At 47.8% G+C, this 15,161-nt stretch overlaps 1 protein-coding gene across 2 annotated transcripts; it reads left to right on the forward strand.

The window, feature by feature from the left end:
- The first annotated feature begins 1,416 nt into the window (after positions 1-1,416).
- On the forward strand, positions 1,417-12,305 carry ATXN1L (ataxin 1 like). 2 transcript variants are annotated; one of them, XM_027076119.2, is made up of 3 exons: positions 1,417-1,561; positions 3,438-3,505; positions 4,658-12,305. In XM_027076119.2, the coding sequence occupies exon 3, from the start codon at positions 4,778-4,780 to the stop codon at positions 6,842-6,844; it is 2,067 nt and encodes a 688-aa protein (XP_026931920.1). In that variant the 5' UTR covers positions 1,417-1,561; positions 3,438-3,505; positions 4,658-4,777; the 3' UTR covers positions 6,845-12,305. The 2 variants fall into 2 exon arrangements, with proteins under 2 accessions (XP_026931920.1, XP_026931919.1); XM_027076118.2 differs by having other exon boundaries at positions 4,661-12,305.
- Positions 12,306-15,161: the final 2,856 nt, after the last annotated feature.

A 15,161-nucleotide genomic window follows, 5' to 3' on the forward strand; every position in this document is an offset into this window, starting at 1 on the left:
GCTACAGATGAGTAGCTTCAGTGTTTCACCCACTGGTGCAAGGTATGTGTGTGCGGTGGTGGGGCGGGATTCTATGATTTTGATAATCCTTTGTGACCTGCCAGGTCAGAAAATACCAAAACTGAGGTCTAATGATTCCCTAGAAAGAATCTTAGAAGAGACCATATACTCTATTTGTATTTTAACTTACTCATCTTAATATTTCTAAGATAACATTCTCATAAAAAATCCAAATAAGTCCCTTTTTTATCTTTTGATTACCACCCAGTGCCACTTTTCTCTCCCAAGATAACCAATGTTAACTAGTTGTTACATATCCTTCCATTCCTTTTCTGTATAAATACATAAAGATGACTTTATATATGTTATGTTTCACATTAAATGCAGGATATCACATTGTACATATTTGCTTACATTTTCACTTACAATGTTTATAGAGAGCTCTTTTATCTACATTTTACTACCACCCTTTCATCTAATTTAAGCTCCTCATTTTCCAGAAGTGGAAACCTAAGTCTAAAGTAGTAAAATGACTTTCTCCTAAGGTGAGATAGCTACAGAGTAGGGACCAGAGCCCAGACAGTACTTTTAAAATCAAACAGAAATCATTCATTATTTGGTGAAAAGAGTTTGCAGAAACTGAACAGGGGAAAATCCACTCAGAATCCAGTCTCTCCAATAGTTAAACTTATTTTTTCCCTCTGGTTTTTTTTTGTATACAGAACTACTTTTTTACACAGTTGTAATCAGAGTACAAATTCGACTGGCTTTCACTTTTTGTTAATCAGATGTTTATGTTACTATGAAGATGGCTAATTAATTGGCAATGAATGGTGACTTAATATTTAATCGAGTAGTCAAAACCTCTTCCTACTAAATCAAGCTCCTTCCCACTGTATGAACCCCCTTCCTCTCATCCCGCAAATTCTCACCACTGTTTCGTCTTCCCCTAAATCCTAGGTCCGGTCCATTCTCATGCCCCTGAAAGCCATTTCTCAACTCAGAGAGCTCCCATCTCTACCCTGGGTCTCCAGGGAGATCACCTTACTACTCTCCTGGGCAGGGGGTCTCCTCGGAGTTCCCCGAGGTTCCCAAGAAGAGGCTTCACGAGTTAGGCCTGGGAAATCCAGGACGTGAGGGTCGCTATTGGCCACGCCCCAGGCTCTGTTTGGGAACCCCCAGAATTTACAGGAGTACAGAGACTGCAGGGGTCATGGTGGGGTCAGGGTGAGAGGGCCGGCCCAGCCTTCTTCACGTGACCCTGTTTCCCCAGGGGAGGAGTTCGTTTTTCCCACCAGAGGGGGCGCTGGGGGCGAGGGGTGAGGGGCGACAAGGGCCGGCTCCCTCCCTTCCCGGGTACTCCTGGGCGTTGCTCCTGGGCTCGGGCCCTGACGCCATCTGCCTGCGACGGGGGCGGAACGCACTTGACGCCATCTCCGGGCGCCCGGCTGGGGGGGGCGCTGGGTGTGGGGCGGCTCCGGGGCCGGGGATGGCGGCGGCCGCGGTCGCGGTGGCTCCGGGACGAGCGGGAGGAGCCCGAGGAGCGCCGTGAGATGGGCCGGTGAGTGTCGCCGGCAGTGCGGGCCGCTGGGCCTGCCTCACTGAGGCCACGCAGGCCTGGGCTCTAAGCTCTGGAGGAAGTGGCCTCCTGGAACCCATTGCCCCGCCGGACCGGGGCCCAAGAACCGCGAACCCGGGGAGCGAAAGAGGCCGCGCCTAGAGTCCCGCGCGCTTTTCTCCGGCCTGGCCCAGAAGGCGGCCTCAGGCCCTGGAGCCCCTGCGGCTGTGTCCCCGAGGGCCGGGGTGTCCCAGTCTTTGGTGCGGGAAGGGGCCCCCGAACAAGGAAGCATCGTCTGCAGGGCCTTGCCTCTGCCCCTCTGTTTGAAGGGTCGACCCCCCACCCCTAAACGCTGAATTTCTAATTTCGGGCCCTACCCTTGTGGAAGCAAGGATTGCAGGATCACGAGAAGCCATAACACGTAGTCTCTTCCAAGCTCCACTCTTTTCTGGCGGGCGCACCTCACCGAATTTTGGGCTCAATCTCTTGATTCTGGACTCTGGCAACGTTGGCAGCTCTCCAGGACTGACCCCCATCCCCGTTAGCTCGGTCAGGGTCACAAGCCGCGTCTACACCCTGAGAAGTCCTCTTTGAGCCCCTCCTGAAGCCGAGGTTTCGGATTCCGAAATGTGTTTTCCGTTGTGGGAACCTGGTGCACAGGCTTGACTCTTTGTTGTCATTCCCTCACATTTTGCCTCTTTTAATTCTTTTATTAGGCTATGTTTGGCTAACCCAGAGGCAGGTTTTCCTTCAGGTTTTAGTTGCAGGAAGCAAAGATCGTTCAGGGATTGGAGATGTGACCCCAATTTCTGTTGCCAGTGAGGGAGAAAGCTAATTGCTTTTCAGCTGGAACTGAAGCTGCCAAAGAAGGGACGCAGGACTTGTGCCCACCGTGTAATTTGTGTTTATGAAACTGAGAATTTTTCTTTCCCCCAGGTTTTCCTATCTCATCACCTTTTCCTGTACATACACACCTTGCCACTCGATTAAAGAGATAAATGTTGCCTTCAGTTTGATTAGAGGCTTGCAGTTCTGTAGGACTTGGACAGGACAGTGGGTAGTTTCTCGGAGTACTGGTCAATATTACTTTAGCTGTTTTGAGAGATTAAGGTTCCTTTCTTGAGTGCTTGATGTTAATGGCATGTGTAGATTAAGGTATTGATAGTTTAATGTGAGTTTTGTTTCCCCATTGTTAGCTACATGAGGACCAAGGCAGTGTTTTCATTTTCTGTCACACCTGATTCAGCACTTGGTACGAAGCTGTCACTCAGAACATTTTACCCACACACACCCAAAGGATCCTTTTTTTTTTTTTTACACTGAAAATCCGTTAATAAGGCTTCCCCTTGAGTGACTCCCCCTTGACCTCTTTTTCTGCCCCAGAAACATAAATAATTGTTCTTTTTCTCTAGTGCCACTTTTGTCATTTAAATAACCTCCACATCTGTTTTCATCATCCCTGAATAAAGGTGAAATCAATACAGTTGATTTTTCCAGCTTCCCATTGGTCACATGGGAATAAATGTTGAGTCTTCCATTTTTGGTTGTGCATTTACCTGAAATTGGGATTGGAAGTATATTTAACCTTTGGGAATGGATACAGGTAGAGAATGAAGAATATGACATTAAGGAAAACGACGAAGCTTGAAAATTTTTCTTCAGGGATGTCTTTCTACAAATTAGAGCTTAAGACATAGCCTTTTCTCTATTCAAATGCCCACACACTCTGGATAAATGTACTGTTACCTCAGGAGCAGAGGATGAGGCAGGGACTCATGGACTTTAATGTTTTTGTGGCTTTAGAATTACCTTTCTGGATGACTCAGGGGAAAGTGAGAGTCTAGGCTCCTGCTTACTTTATCCCTATTTCTTTTTCTAGGCTCCCAAGGCAGTGGGGAGGACACTGCTTCTTACTACAGCTGCTCAGAGGCACCACTGGAAGCTCAGGTAATAACAGGAGCTTTGGACACCTTCTTGCAGAAAAAGCATCTGGGATTCAAGAGTGGAAAAACAGAACACACTGTGATACCCAGATCTAAAGAACTGGAGCCTTGATTGGAAGAAATAGGTGACAAAGTTTGTATGCATTGAAATGTTCAGAACAAAAGGATACTTTATGACAATGGACAAAAGCACGTATGAAAGGTGACAGAAAGGGGAGAGAGAGCTTTCTTATGAATCATATAGGCCTATGATAGTAATAAGCAGTTTGAAGGAATGGAGCCAGAATTTTAGGAAATTGTTCCTAGAGCAGACCTACAATGGAAAAGGAGCCATTGGCAAAAGAAAATACACAGGACAATAGAAAGAGAATGAATGAAGAAAGTACATTGAAGATGGCCAATGAGAAGAAAAGAAGTCTTTCCAGACTGGGGGTAAAAAGTCTATTTGAGGTCAGAAGAGTTTTGTTGCTCTTTAGGGAGGAGGAGAAACGATAAATTATGAAACACACTAGTACAATCATTCTCCCCATAGGGCCCAAATTTGAATGTAGTATTTCATGCGGCAAAGAAGATACTATTTTTCATTGGCACCTGGGTCTTTGAGATAGTGGTGATATGAGGCAAAGGAGGATGAGAATGTAACCAGGTCTGGGGTGGGGGTGGGGGTGGGGGGATGGGAAAAGGTGAGATCATAACCCAAATTAGGCTGGGGAAAGGAAGCAAGGATGAGGTCATATGTTCAGGAAAGAAGATAGCACGGTAGTCTTTGGTGACAAAAGGAGAAGCTTAGGAAAAAGAACCAGCAGCAAAGACCATGTGGTCAAATCTTCTCTTAGGGAAGAAGGCTGGGAAGAGTCAAGGTCCCTGTCAAGGCACAACTAATCATGAAGATGGTGGTCTCTCTGGGGTTGTAGAGCCCACAGGTTATTTACGTATCATTGAGTGTTTATTCTTGTAGCTGTCTGTGGTTTCCCTATTTCTTTCATGTCCTGGGCTGGATGGATAGGGGAGTGGCATCCTTGTTTGCCCCTTTCTCATACATTTTTCCCCTGCAGCACCCTTTGTAACATCTTCCTCCATAGGCATGGTTTCTGCTACTTCCTTTGACTTAGTTCACCCCTAGGTTACTTTTCTTTGCTTCTGATTTGTTCCCTAGCAGATGTGGGCGCCCCAGCCAGCAGCAGAGAGGGGTGCAGGGGAGCCACAGAGAAGCCCCTTCTGATGCCCCAAGGAGCAAGCCGACCCCTTCCAGGCTCAAGGAACACCACAAAGCAATATGAAACCTGTTCATGAGAGGAGTCAGGAATGCCTTCCACCAAAGAAACGAGACCTCCCCGTGACCAGCGAGGATATGGGGAGAACTACCAGCTGCTCAACTAACCACACACCCTCCAGTGATGCCTCTGAATGGTCCCGAGGGGTTGTGGTGGCCGGGCAGAGCCAGGCAGGAGCCAGAGTCAGCCTGGGGGGTGATGGAGCTGAGGCCATCACTGGTCTGACAGTGGACCAGTATGGTATGCTGTATAAGGTGGCTGTGCCACCTGCTACCTTCTCCCCAACTGGCCTCCCATCTGTGGTGAACATGAGCCCCTTGCCCCCCACATTTAATGTAGCGTCTTCACTGATTCAACATCCAGGAATCCACTATCCCCCAATCCACTATGCTCAACTCCCGTCCACCTCTCTGCAGTTTATCGGGTCTCCTTATAGCCTTCCCTATGCTGTGCCACCTAATTTCCTACCAAGTCCCCTCCTTTCTCCTTCTGCCAACCTCGCCACCTCTCACCTTCCTCACTTTGTGCCATATGCCTCACTCCTGGCAGAAGGAGCCACTCCTCCCCCCCAGGCTTCCTCCCCAGCCCACTCATTCAACAAAGTCCCTTCTGCCACCTCCCCACCTGGGCAGTTGCCACATCACTCGAGTACTCAGCCGCTGGACCTTGCTCCAGGCCGGATGCCCATTTATTATCAGATGTCCAGGCTACCTGCTGGGTACACTTTGCATGAAACCCCTCCAGCAGGTGCCAGCCCAGTTCTTACCCCTCAGGAGGGCCAGTCTGCTCTGGAAGCAGCCGCTGCCAATGGACAGAGACAGCGAGAACGAAACTTAGTAAGACGGGAAAGCGAAGCCCTCGACTCCCCCAACAGCAAGAGTGAAGGCCAGGGACTGGTGCCAGTGGTAGAATGTGTGGTGGATGGACAGTTGTTTTCAGGTTCTCAGACTGCACGGGTGGAGGTGGCAGTGCCAGCACACCGAGGGACCCCAGACACCGACCTTGAGGTCCAGCGGGTGGTTGGCGCTTTAGCTTCTCAGGACTATCGTGTGGTGACAGCTCAGAGGAAGGATGAGCCCAGCCCTCTCAACCTGTCCCATCATACACCCGACCATCAGGGTGAGGGGCGAGGGTCAGCCAGGAACCCAGCAGAGATGGCCGAGAAAAATCAGGCCCGAGGGTTCTACCCTCAATCCCATCAGGAACCGGTGAAACACAGACCTTTACCCAAAGCAATGGTTGTAGCCAATGGCAACCTGGTGCCCACTGGAACTGACCCAGGTCTGCTGCCCATGGGCTCGGAGATCCTGGTGGCATCAAGTTTGGACATGCAGGCCAGAGCCACCTTCCCAGATAAGGAGCCAACGCCACCCCCCATTACCTCCTCCCACGTGCCCTCCCATTTCATGAAAGGCGCCATCATCCAGCTGGCTACAGGGGAGCTGAAGCGGGTGGAGGACCTCCAGACCCAGGACTTTGTGCGCAGTGCCGAAGTGAGCGGGGGGCTGAAGATTGACTCTAGCACGGTCGTGGACATTCAGGAGAGCCAGTGGCCTGGATTTGTCATGCTGCATTTCGTGGTTGGTGAGCAGCAGAGCAAAGTGAGCATCGAGGTGCCCCCTGAGCACCCCTTCTTTGTATATGGCCAGGGCTGGTCCTCCTGCAGCCCCGGGAGGACTGCACAGCTCTTCTCTTTGCCCTGCCATCGGCTGCAGGTGGGAGATGTCTGCATCTCTATCAGTTTACAGAGCTTGAACAGTAACTCAGTTTCTCAGGCTAGCTGTGCTCCCCCAGGCCAGCTGGGTCCCCCCCAAGAAAGGCCTGAGAGGACAGTCTTGGGACCCAGAGAGCAATGTGACAGTGAGGGGAAGAGCCAGCCGCCAGGTGAGGGCTCCCAAATGGTAGAGCCCTCGCAGCCGGAGCCTGGTGCTCAGGCCTGCTGGCCAGCCCCAAGCTTCCAAAGATACAGCATGCAAGGGGAGGAGGCACGGGCTGCACTGCTCCGTCCCTCTTTCATTTCACAGGAGGTAAAGCTGTCCATCGAAGGGCGTTCCAATGCAGGAAAATGAACCTCTCTCCCAGACCAGGACTGGGGCTTCACCCCAGAGCTGGGCCTCACCGTGAGCAGGCAGAGGATTTGCACATGCCGAGCAGGGAATGGCTCTCTTGGCAGTGAGATTGGGGGGAAAGAGGAGGCATGAAGGCAGCCTCCCAAGGCAGGGTCTGTTGCTCATTACCCCATGGCAGCCTTTCAGGACAGCCCCAGAGGGTGCTGCGATGGAGAGCAGCAGGCTTGAGCCAAGGAAGGATGGGGGTGCACACAAGATAAGAAACATTCCAAATATCAGGGCCTCCCTGTTCTTTCCTCCCCATCCCTAGCTCCTGCAAGGGGAAAGTTGGGCTTTGGGGGCAGGTGGCAGAGGGAGGGAGCAAAGAAAGAGCCAAAAATGATGATCCACAGCTTATAGTAGCAGTTCAACTGTCTGAAGTTTTTTTCCTTAAATTTTTTGTGGTGGGAGGGCAGGAAGCCCCATGATTGGGATTAAGAGGGTTCCCACCCAGAACTCTTCTTTTGAGAGCTGTGCACTTTAAAGGGTGATTTTGTTACAGATGTCTGTGGGTTTGTGGGGGAGGAGCACTCATCTACAGGACTCTGCTTGATTCTGTGCTTCAGCCCTTTCCCATCTCCCCACCATTCCTCCCACAAGGCTTCTAGCACCAGGAGAGAGAGAAACCCCTCCAGGGTTCAGAGTGAAGTACTGCTTTGGCAGGGACCCAGTCGGGACTTTAGGAGAAAGACCTGATGGCCAGGTGACCGGGTTCTAGGCAGGGCTTCTGGAAAGGTAGCTGATGTAACAAAGCTCCTCCTACCCAGCATGCCAGACCTACTTCGAAATTGTACTGAATTTCTAGTTGGTAATGGTGACTTTTGAAAGAACCAGTGGACCTTTTTACCCAGTCCCCTACTCTCCTCTGTCTATGTTGTGCCTAAGTGCCTGCGCTGTCCCCACCCTTCTGCTGCCCTAACCTCTGCATGGTGTCTTGACCTGGGCCTGATTTGTAGCTGCACTGCCTTTCCCCTTCTGCACAATTGTTTTTGTCTCCTCTGACCAAGACCTCTTGTTTTTGGTGTGTAGGGGTCTCTTTGATTTCCTTTTTAGTTATATTTCCTATTTTTAAAAACTCATAAAGAATCATGTCCCCTCCTCTTCTGCAGCTGAACAGCTTGGTAGAGAAACAAGAAGGGAACTGTGCCCTGGGTCAGGGCAAATACACCTGGCTGGGCAGTGCCCATCCTGGCGTTTTTACATAGCCCCTCCCATCTTATTCCACTTCCTGTCAGCAATCAGGCTTCTCGGAGCCATCCCCTCCCACAGCCAGCTCTGAGGTTCTGGGATAAGGGTCTTGATAAGTTTCTAGTACCTGAAGTCTTCTAGATTTCATTTCGTGGTGGAGAATTCCTCTGCAAAGAGCATTCTTAATCTTAGTTGCATTTGTCCCCTTGTGTCCTAAGCCCATGTTTTCTTCACAACTTTTAGCATCAGCTTGGACTGTGGGTTTCCACTGGGTATTGAGAATTAGGCTCCCCCACCAGCTTTCAGGTGGGTGGGTGGGTTTTTTGTTTGTTTTTCAGGGGTCTTCAGACTCTTGAAGCAACTCAGGGTATTGTCCACCCAGCTCTCTGGTGAGGCTTCTCCCATAATATGATCCTGGCATTTTCTTTAGAAATGTACTTGGACTGGCTGAGGCCTTGCCTGCCATCAGGAGTCCCAAACCTCTGAGGTCTGATCTCCGCTCTGTCAAGGACTTCAGGCAAGTCTTGTGACCTCTCGCTCTTTCACTTCCTCCCCAGCTGCCAAATGGGGATTAATAATCATACCTACCTCCTGGGGGGAGGGGGAGTTCTGAGAATGGAGTCATTCTTAGTGTTCTGGTGCTAAAGGTTGTTCTCCGGGGGGAACTAAGTGACTGAGACCGGCTTGTTTGCTCCAAGCCCTACATGCCACTGTTTCATTCCTAGAGAGCAATTACCTGGTCAGTCAGGTTTTAGGGGCCCATCCAAAGGAAGCTGCTGACCTGACTGTGAGTACTTAAGTCTCCAGGTCACCTCAGAACCAAACACCAACTGTGTGTGATAAACACTCAACCTTGTATGCATGTGGGATCATCGCCTTTCCCTTCTCTGTCCCGCATTTTCTCTGAATGCTGCTTTCTCTGGCTTTTCCTACAGAGGAGGCCTGTGGGAATAAGTCTTGAGGAATCCTCTCGGATGACAGCCCCAGGAGAAGGCCTCATCTCTGACTGTTCCGTGGTCAACTCATTCCTAGGGATTATTGTTTGCACGGGTTTCTCAGAAACATCCTTCCTCATAGGAAGGCTCACCAACTGAATACAGTGGCATTCACACAGTAGACACTCAAGAAGTGTTCCCCGAGGACACCAATTGAGCTTCCTCTTGTGGGAGCAAACCTATGTCCAACCAGATATAGTAGTTTGTCCACTTCCCAGCCTGGTAATTTCCACTGAATCCTGGAAAGAGAAAATCTTGTGCACAAATTGGGCCCTGACCTTTCTGCTGCTGTTCTCTTCTGTCTCTTGCTGGTGAAGGAATATCAGCAGCTCTTCTAGTACCATGCCATGTGTATGTAATTTATTAATACTCGGTTTTGCAAAGCTGCAGAGGTGTGTTTTGTCAAGTATGGGCTCCCAGGAACAGAGGCTCTGTGCTCTAAATCTTGGTCAGAACTGTGGCATTCTGCTTGCCTTTTCCTTCTGGTTCAGTCTTTTCTTCCAGGCATGAGAAATAAAAGGAGCCTGTGGTGTATCTGTTCTTCCTTAAAGGAATTTCATACGTCTGTAAGAGACCTAAGAGCAGTTTGGGGATAGTGAGCATTTTAGTGGAAGCTGTCAGCTTTTTGGGAAATGGGCAGTTGAAGCAGGCCAGAGCCACTCCTTTGTCAGTAGTAGGAGATTCCCACAGTTAAGGAGTAGAAAGGAGGCCTGCTAACTCTGGCACTGAACAGGAGTGGCTTTGTACCGATTTGGGAGTAGAGTGACTAGGTAGAGGATGAGTAATATGCCCAAGTCTTGGATCATCATTCCTATCAAGATTAGTGTACGTGGGGAGGGGTGGGGGGCATGGAGGGTGGTGGTGTGGGGGAAGGGAATTCAGAGCTGAATGCTTGTACCCAAGGGGAGGGCCCCTAGCAGATCTGGACTGACCCTTCTACATTTTTGGTCCCAGTCAGTTGTAACACCAAGGGCTTTGGTCTGTGCTGCTTTGCCACTGCTGCTGTCTGCTCACTGTCCTGCCTGCCACCCTTTATAGCTCCCTGTCCTTCCATGTCTGAGCATAGAGGGGAAATCCAGGCATCCTGTCCACTCTTACCTGTGCAAGTGTTACTTTATAGCAAAGTCCTATTGAATAGGGATAGTATGAAATGCTGCTGGTGGGCTGGTGAATCCAAAGGGCTATGGCTTCAGTGCTTGCTGGGAGCCCTTTGGCTCCAAAATCTGACTGTCTTGAGGGAGAAGCAAGCAGGTCTTCTTAGTGGGCGTTTTCTATGTATTAATCGCTTTCCTTTGTGGTATCTTGTATCCTGTTTTTAAAATAAATGATGAGGAACCAGGTTAGGGCCTGTGTCAGCATCCTAGGGAGGTTCATCTGGCTCCAGTTAAGTGGATTCTGGGACTGGAGAGCATTTAAAGTTTGACTGAAATAGCCCCTCTATGGGTTTAGTTTTATTTTTACTAGTGGACATCATAGGAGATAAACAGGGTGGTGATATGATTTAGACCTGCAACAAGCAGGCACATTGGAGAGGTGAATGATCACACTGGAGATGAAGGGTGGATGTGGGTTGACTGGGAAAGGGCCTGGGTCCATTGGAGTAAAGATACCTGATTAACTGAACTGGCCATGGAGATTAGGTCACAGTCTTAAGAGCAAAGGGTAGAGGTCAAGTTTTAGGGAGACTTCCTGGCCTCCTAGGGCTAAGTTCAATAAACCACACCGAAGCTACAATACTTTCCAGATGAGAAGAAGTGTACACTACAGTTGAAGAGCTGGACTATGTAAGGTGGATGTTGACCAGGAACCTATTAGCCCTTTGCTGGGAAGCCTTCACCATCCAGCTTCCCTGGGCTAGGGAAGGCCTCCCACATTATGCAATAATAAAATAAGCATCTGGGTCTTTGCAGCTATCAGTTGCTCTTTCAACTCTAGGGTCCATCTTTGGGCCAGAAACCTGGTCTGGGCCTGGGATGACACCGGCCCTTGATGCTAGAGTTGACTGCACTCTCTCCTTACCTGCAGACTATGCACAGTGCCTGGGGTGGAAGGAGGAGAGCTGGTGCGGTTTGCCCTGCTGAGCCTCCCCAGCAGGAACAGTAGTAATAAATGCACTTTTCACACTAAGGTTTCTTTATTAGTTCTCCTGTTAAGCCTAGATCCTCCCCTGGTAGATTGCAAACTCAGTCTGTGTGATCCCAAAGCCATTCTACTGCAGATGCCCAGCAGTGAAGATGGCCTCAAATTGGGTTCCTGTCTGCAGTGTGTATGGCAGCAGCCCATGTGCCTTTACCTATTGTCAAACTTGCAAGCATTTATTTCCGTCTTTATGACTGTCACGGGGACTGAGGTTCTTCAGATTGAGGGAGCTGGTGACACAGTGGTTTTACACCCACTCCCTAGACAGGGAGTTTGCACGTGGTTGAGCTGTGAGTGGTTAGTGCATTGCTAGTATTGCTGAAGGCAGGGTGCATCCCTCATTTGCTTGATACACTCAAGAGAATATAGATTGTGTTGGGAAGAGACTGTACTCGTGGCAAACTTGAAGTATTAAAGTAAGGCTGTCCCCTACAACCTTCCTAGTCACACACAGGATCCCTGTAGCCAAAACAGTATATGTTCCAGCTGCAGAGAGCACACTGCTCTCAGCTTGCACAGCACCTTAGGGGAGGGAAGAATATATGGATAGGGAATGGGGTGGAGATAGGAAAGCAGGAATGTTGTCATCCAGGTGGCTTTAGGGTCCTGAGGAGTAAAGAAGGATGGCACTGGGGAGGTCTGGATGGATCTGATTTGTGTAGGAGTTCCCTGTAGATAAATTACTGATCCCCCAACTACTATCCCCAGTATGTAATGGCTGAATTAATATGTAATCAACTGCATTGTATCTAAAGCCTTAGAACTAGTCAGGTGCTCCCCCCACCCAGTACCATTTCTTACCCTCTAATCCTACCTGATCTTTAACAAAGCATTAATAATTCTAAGGATAATCTCTATTTTGTTGTGCTTTTTTGTAACTGTTTTAAATAAATCAATTTGTACTGTATATTTGTACTTTTGTGAGATCCTTTTTGCTGTTTTACCATTTTAAGTCTCTGTACTTGGCTACACACAGATTGTATTTTTATTGTTAATGCTCTTCTTATGGATACCTGCATTTAACTTGTGGACTATGTAAACACAATATATATCAATATCTATATATCTATATATCTATCTATATAAACTACTAGCTTTTCCTTCTGGTGTTGGCGCCTTCTTCTTATCCCAGCCTTAGATGGTGGCTGCTGGGTGGGGGATAGCTTGTGGGAGAGCTTGTAATATACCAAATTGTTCCCATCTTTATGTGGTGGACTCTGGGCAGATTGTGCAAGCTAGTCCTGAAGCATGGCTGCACGTTTTGGTATGTATTTCAATGATCCAGAAGTCTACCTATACACTTAGATGTTAGCATGATCAATCACAAGGACTTGTAGATATCCTCACTGCTGGCCTTTTCTCCAATTCTTTCCTTTCCTCGGGAATATTGCCAGAAATTGCTGGAATACATCAGCAGCAATCGTAACTACTGCTTCTAAATTAGAAAGCTTGCCAGTAGTAGGAGGTGAAACACACGTTTGTGACTCAGATCAGTTTATTGAGCACTTACTAGGTGCCACAAACTATCCTAAGTTACATTTATTATATTAATATATATTAGTTATTTATTAATAGTCACTTGTTGCTAGTATTTTTATTTTGTGTTTGGGGAAACGAAGACTAAAGTAACTTCCCCCCAAAGTTATAGTTTGTTTTAATAAAAGTTATAGTTTTTAATTTTTTAATGTTTATTTTTGAGAGAGGCCAGTGGGAGAGGGGCAGAGAGGGAGGAAGACAGAATCTGAAGCAGGCTCCAGGCTCTGAGCTATCAGTACAGAGCCCAATGTGGGGCTTGAACTCATGAACTGCAAAATCATGACCTGAGCCAAAGTTGGACGCTTAACTGACTGAGCCACCCAGGCACCCCAAAAGTTACAGATTTTAAAGGGGAGTGCAGAATTTTAAATCCAGGCATGAGATTCCTGAGTTTGTATTAACCACCAGTTTGTTGTGATACTTAGCAGAGATAATCTATATAAAATGCTCAGAATAATCTTTGACACAGAGTGACTACTCAACCATTTTGAAGCATCTCAAGTAAAAGTTCAATATGGATCTTTGTGAGACAGGCACTTGGCTCATTAAGAATTTTCTTTTAAAAGTCCAGTACTTTGAAATAAGTTTATTAAAATTTTTGTGTTCCCCAAACAGAACTATCTCAGCCTGTCTGGTAGGAATTAACCTGTTTGGTGGTGGTGGTTGGGGGGCGGGGGCTGTCAGTTAACACTATTTAATAGCCTTAAACCTATGGAGGTCGGAGAGGAGTCCAAGTTTCCTTGTTATGATATTGGAAGAGGTCCACATTCCTGGCATAGTTATTTTTCTGGCTACAGCTTAACTAGGGCACTTCCTTCTGGACCTCAAGATCTATAATTATCTAAACTGTACACAACCTTTGGTGCAGGCTAAGGAAAGTTCTGTACTTGTTCTGTACCATCACAGACAATTTTAAGAAATGACCTCAGCTCTGGGCTCCTCGGCTTGGCAGACCTACAAAATGGTCATTTTGCTTGGGCTTTGACCACTGTCAACTTCAACTCTCTTCTCACTTTAATTCTGGATTTTTCTCAATGGGTTTTATTCTACCTTGGCTCTGGGCAATAAATAAGAAGATGGATCACTTCTCTCAAACAAGAGTTCCTTGGTACTATAGATCTTAATATTGGAGCTATTTAATTTTTTTGAAATTTTAGATTTTCTTAAATATTTATTTTGAGAGTGAGAGAGACAGAAGAGTGCGTGCACGAGCAGGGGAGGGGCTGAGAGAGAGAGAGAATCCCAAGCAGGCTCCACATTGTCAGCACAAGAGCCCAACATGGGGGGTGGATCTCACAAACAGTGAGATCATGACCTGAGCTGAAATCAAGAGTTGGACACTGTGGGCTCCTGGGTGGCTCAGTTGGTTGAGCGACTCTTGACTTGGGCTCAGGTCATGATTTCATGGTTTGTAAGATCGAGACCCACATTGGGCGCAATACTGGCAGCACGGAGCCTGCTGGAATTCTCTCTCTCTCTCTCTCTCTCTCTCTCGCTTTCTCTGCCCTTCTCCCCAGCTCGTGTTCTCTCAAAATAAATAAACTAAAAAAAAAATTTTTTTTTAATTACAAATAGAGTTGGATGCTTAACCAAATGAGCCATTCAGGTGCTCCAATATTAGAGCTACTTCTGTGAACATATTCCTCAATAAAGCTGACTGCTGTCTAGGATAGGATTAAAAAATTTTTTTAAGTTTATGGGGCACCTGGGTGGCTCAGTTGGTTAAGCGCCCGACTTTGGCTCAGGTCATGATCTGATTTGTGAGTTCAAGCCCCATGTTGGGCTCTGCTGACAGCTCAGAGCCTGGTGCCTGCTTCGGATTCTTTGTCTCCCTCTCTCTCTGCCCCTCTCCTGCTCATGCTCTTTCTCTCTCTCAAAAATAAATAAACATTAAAAAAATTTTTTTTAATCTTTTTTAAGTTTGAGAGAGAGAGAGAGAGACAGCGTGAGTGGAGGAGAGGCAGAGAGGGAGACCTAGAATCCCAAACAGGCTCTGCACTAGCCTGTGCAGAGCCTGACATTGGGCTCAATCCCTTGAAATGTGAGGTCATGACCTGAGCCAAAACCAGGAGTTGGACGTTTAACCGAGTCACCCAGGTGCCGCTAGGATAGGATTTTTAAAGTTTGACAAATTGAATTCCGCTGGGAAAAGTAGCCAGCCCGTAGCCTAAATAAATACTGCATCTCTTTAGAAAATGCCAGTTATGAGGAAAGGTGTCTACTTCTGAGTTTGGAAAAAGTACGCTAGGTTTAAATGGCCTTTGGGACTATAGAAGATCTTTGTTAGGCTGTTGGGAATGGACTCTCACAAAGTCAGCAATGGTTCTTTCTTGTCATAGGTATGCCTTATCAGCTTGTAAAGGCCCAAACAAGGGATCTCTGGGCCACCTAAATTGAGGAGTGCCCTCCCTTTAGAAGAC

The sequence above is a fragment of the Acinonyx jubatus genome, chromosome E2 (assembly GCF_027475565.1).
Source record: "Acinonyx jubatus isolate Ajub_Pintada_27869175 chromosome E2, VMU_Ajub_asm_v1.0, whole genome shotgun sequence".
Lineage (NCBI taxonomy): Eukaryota > Metazoa > Chordata > Mammalia > Carnivora > Felidae > Acinonyx > Acinonyx jubatus.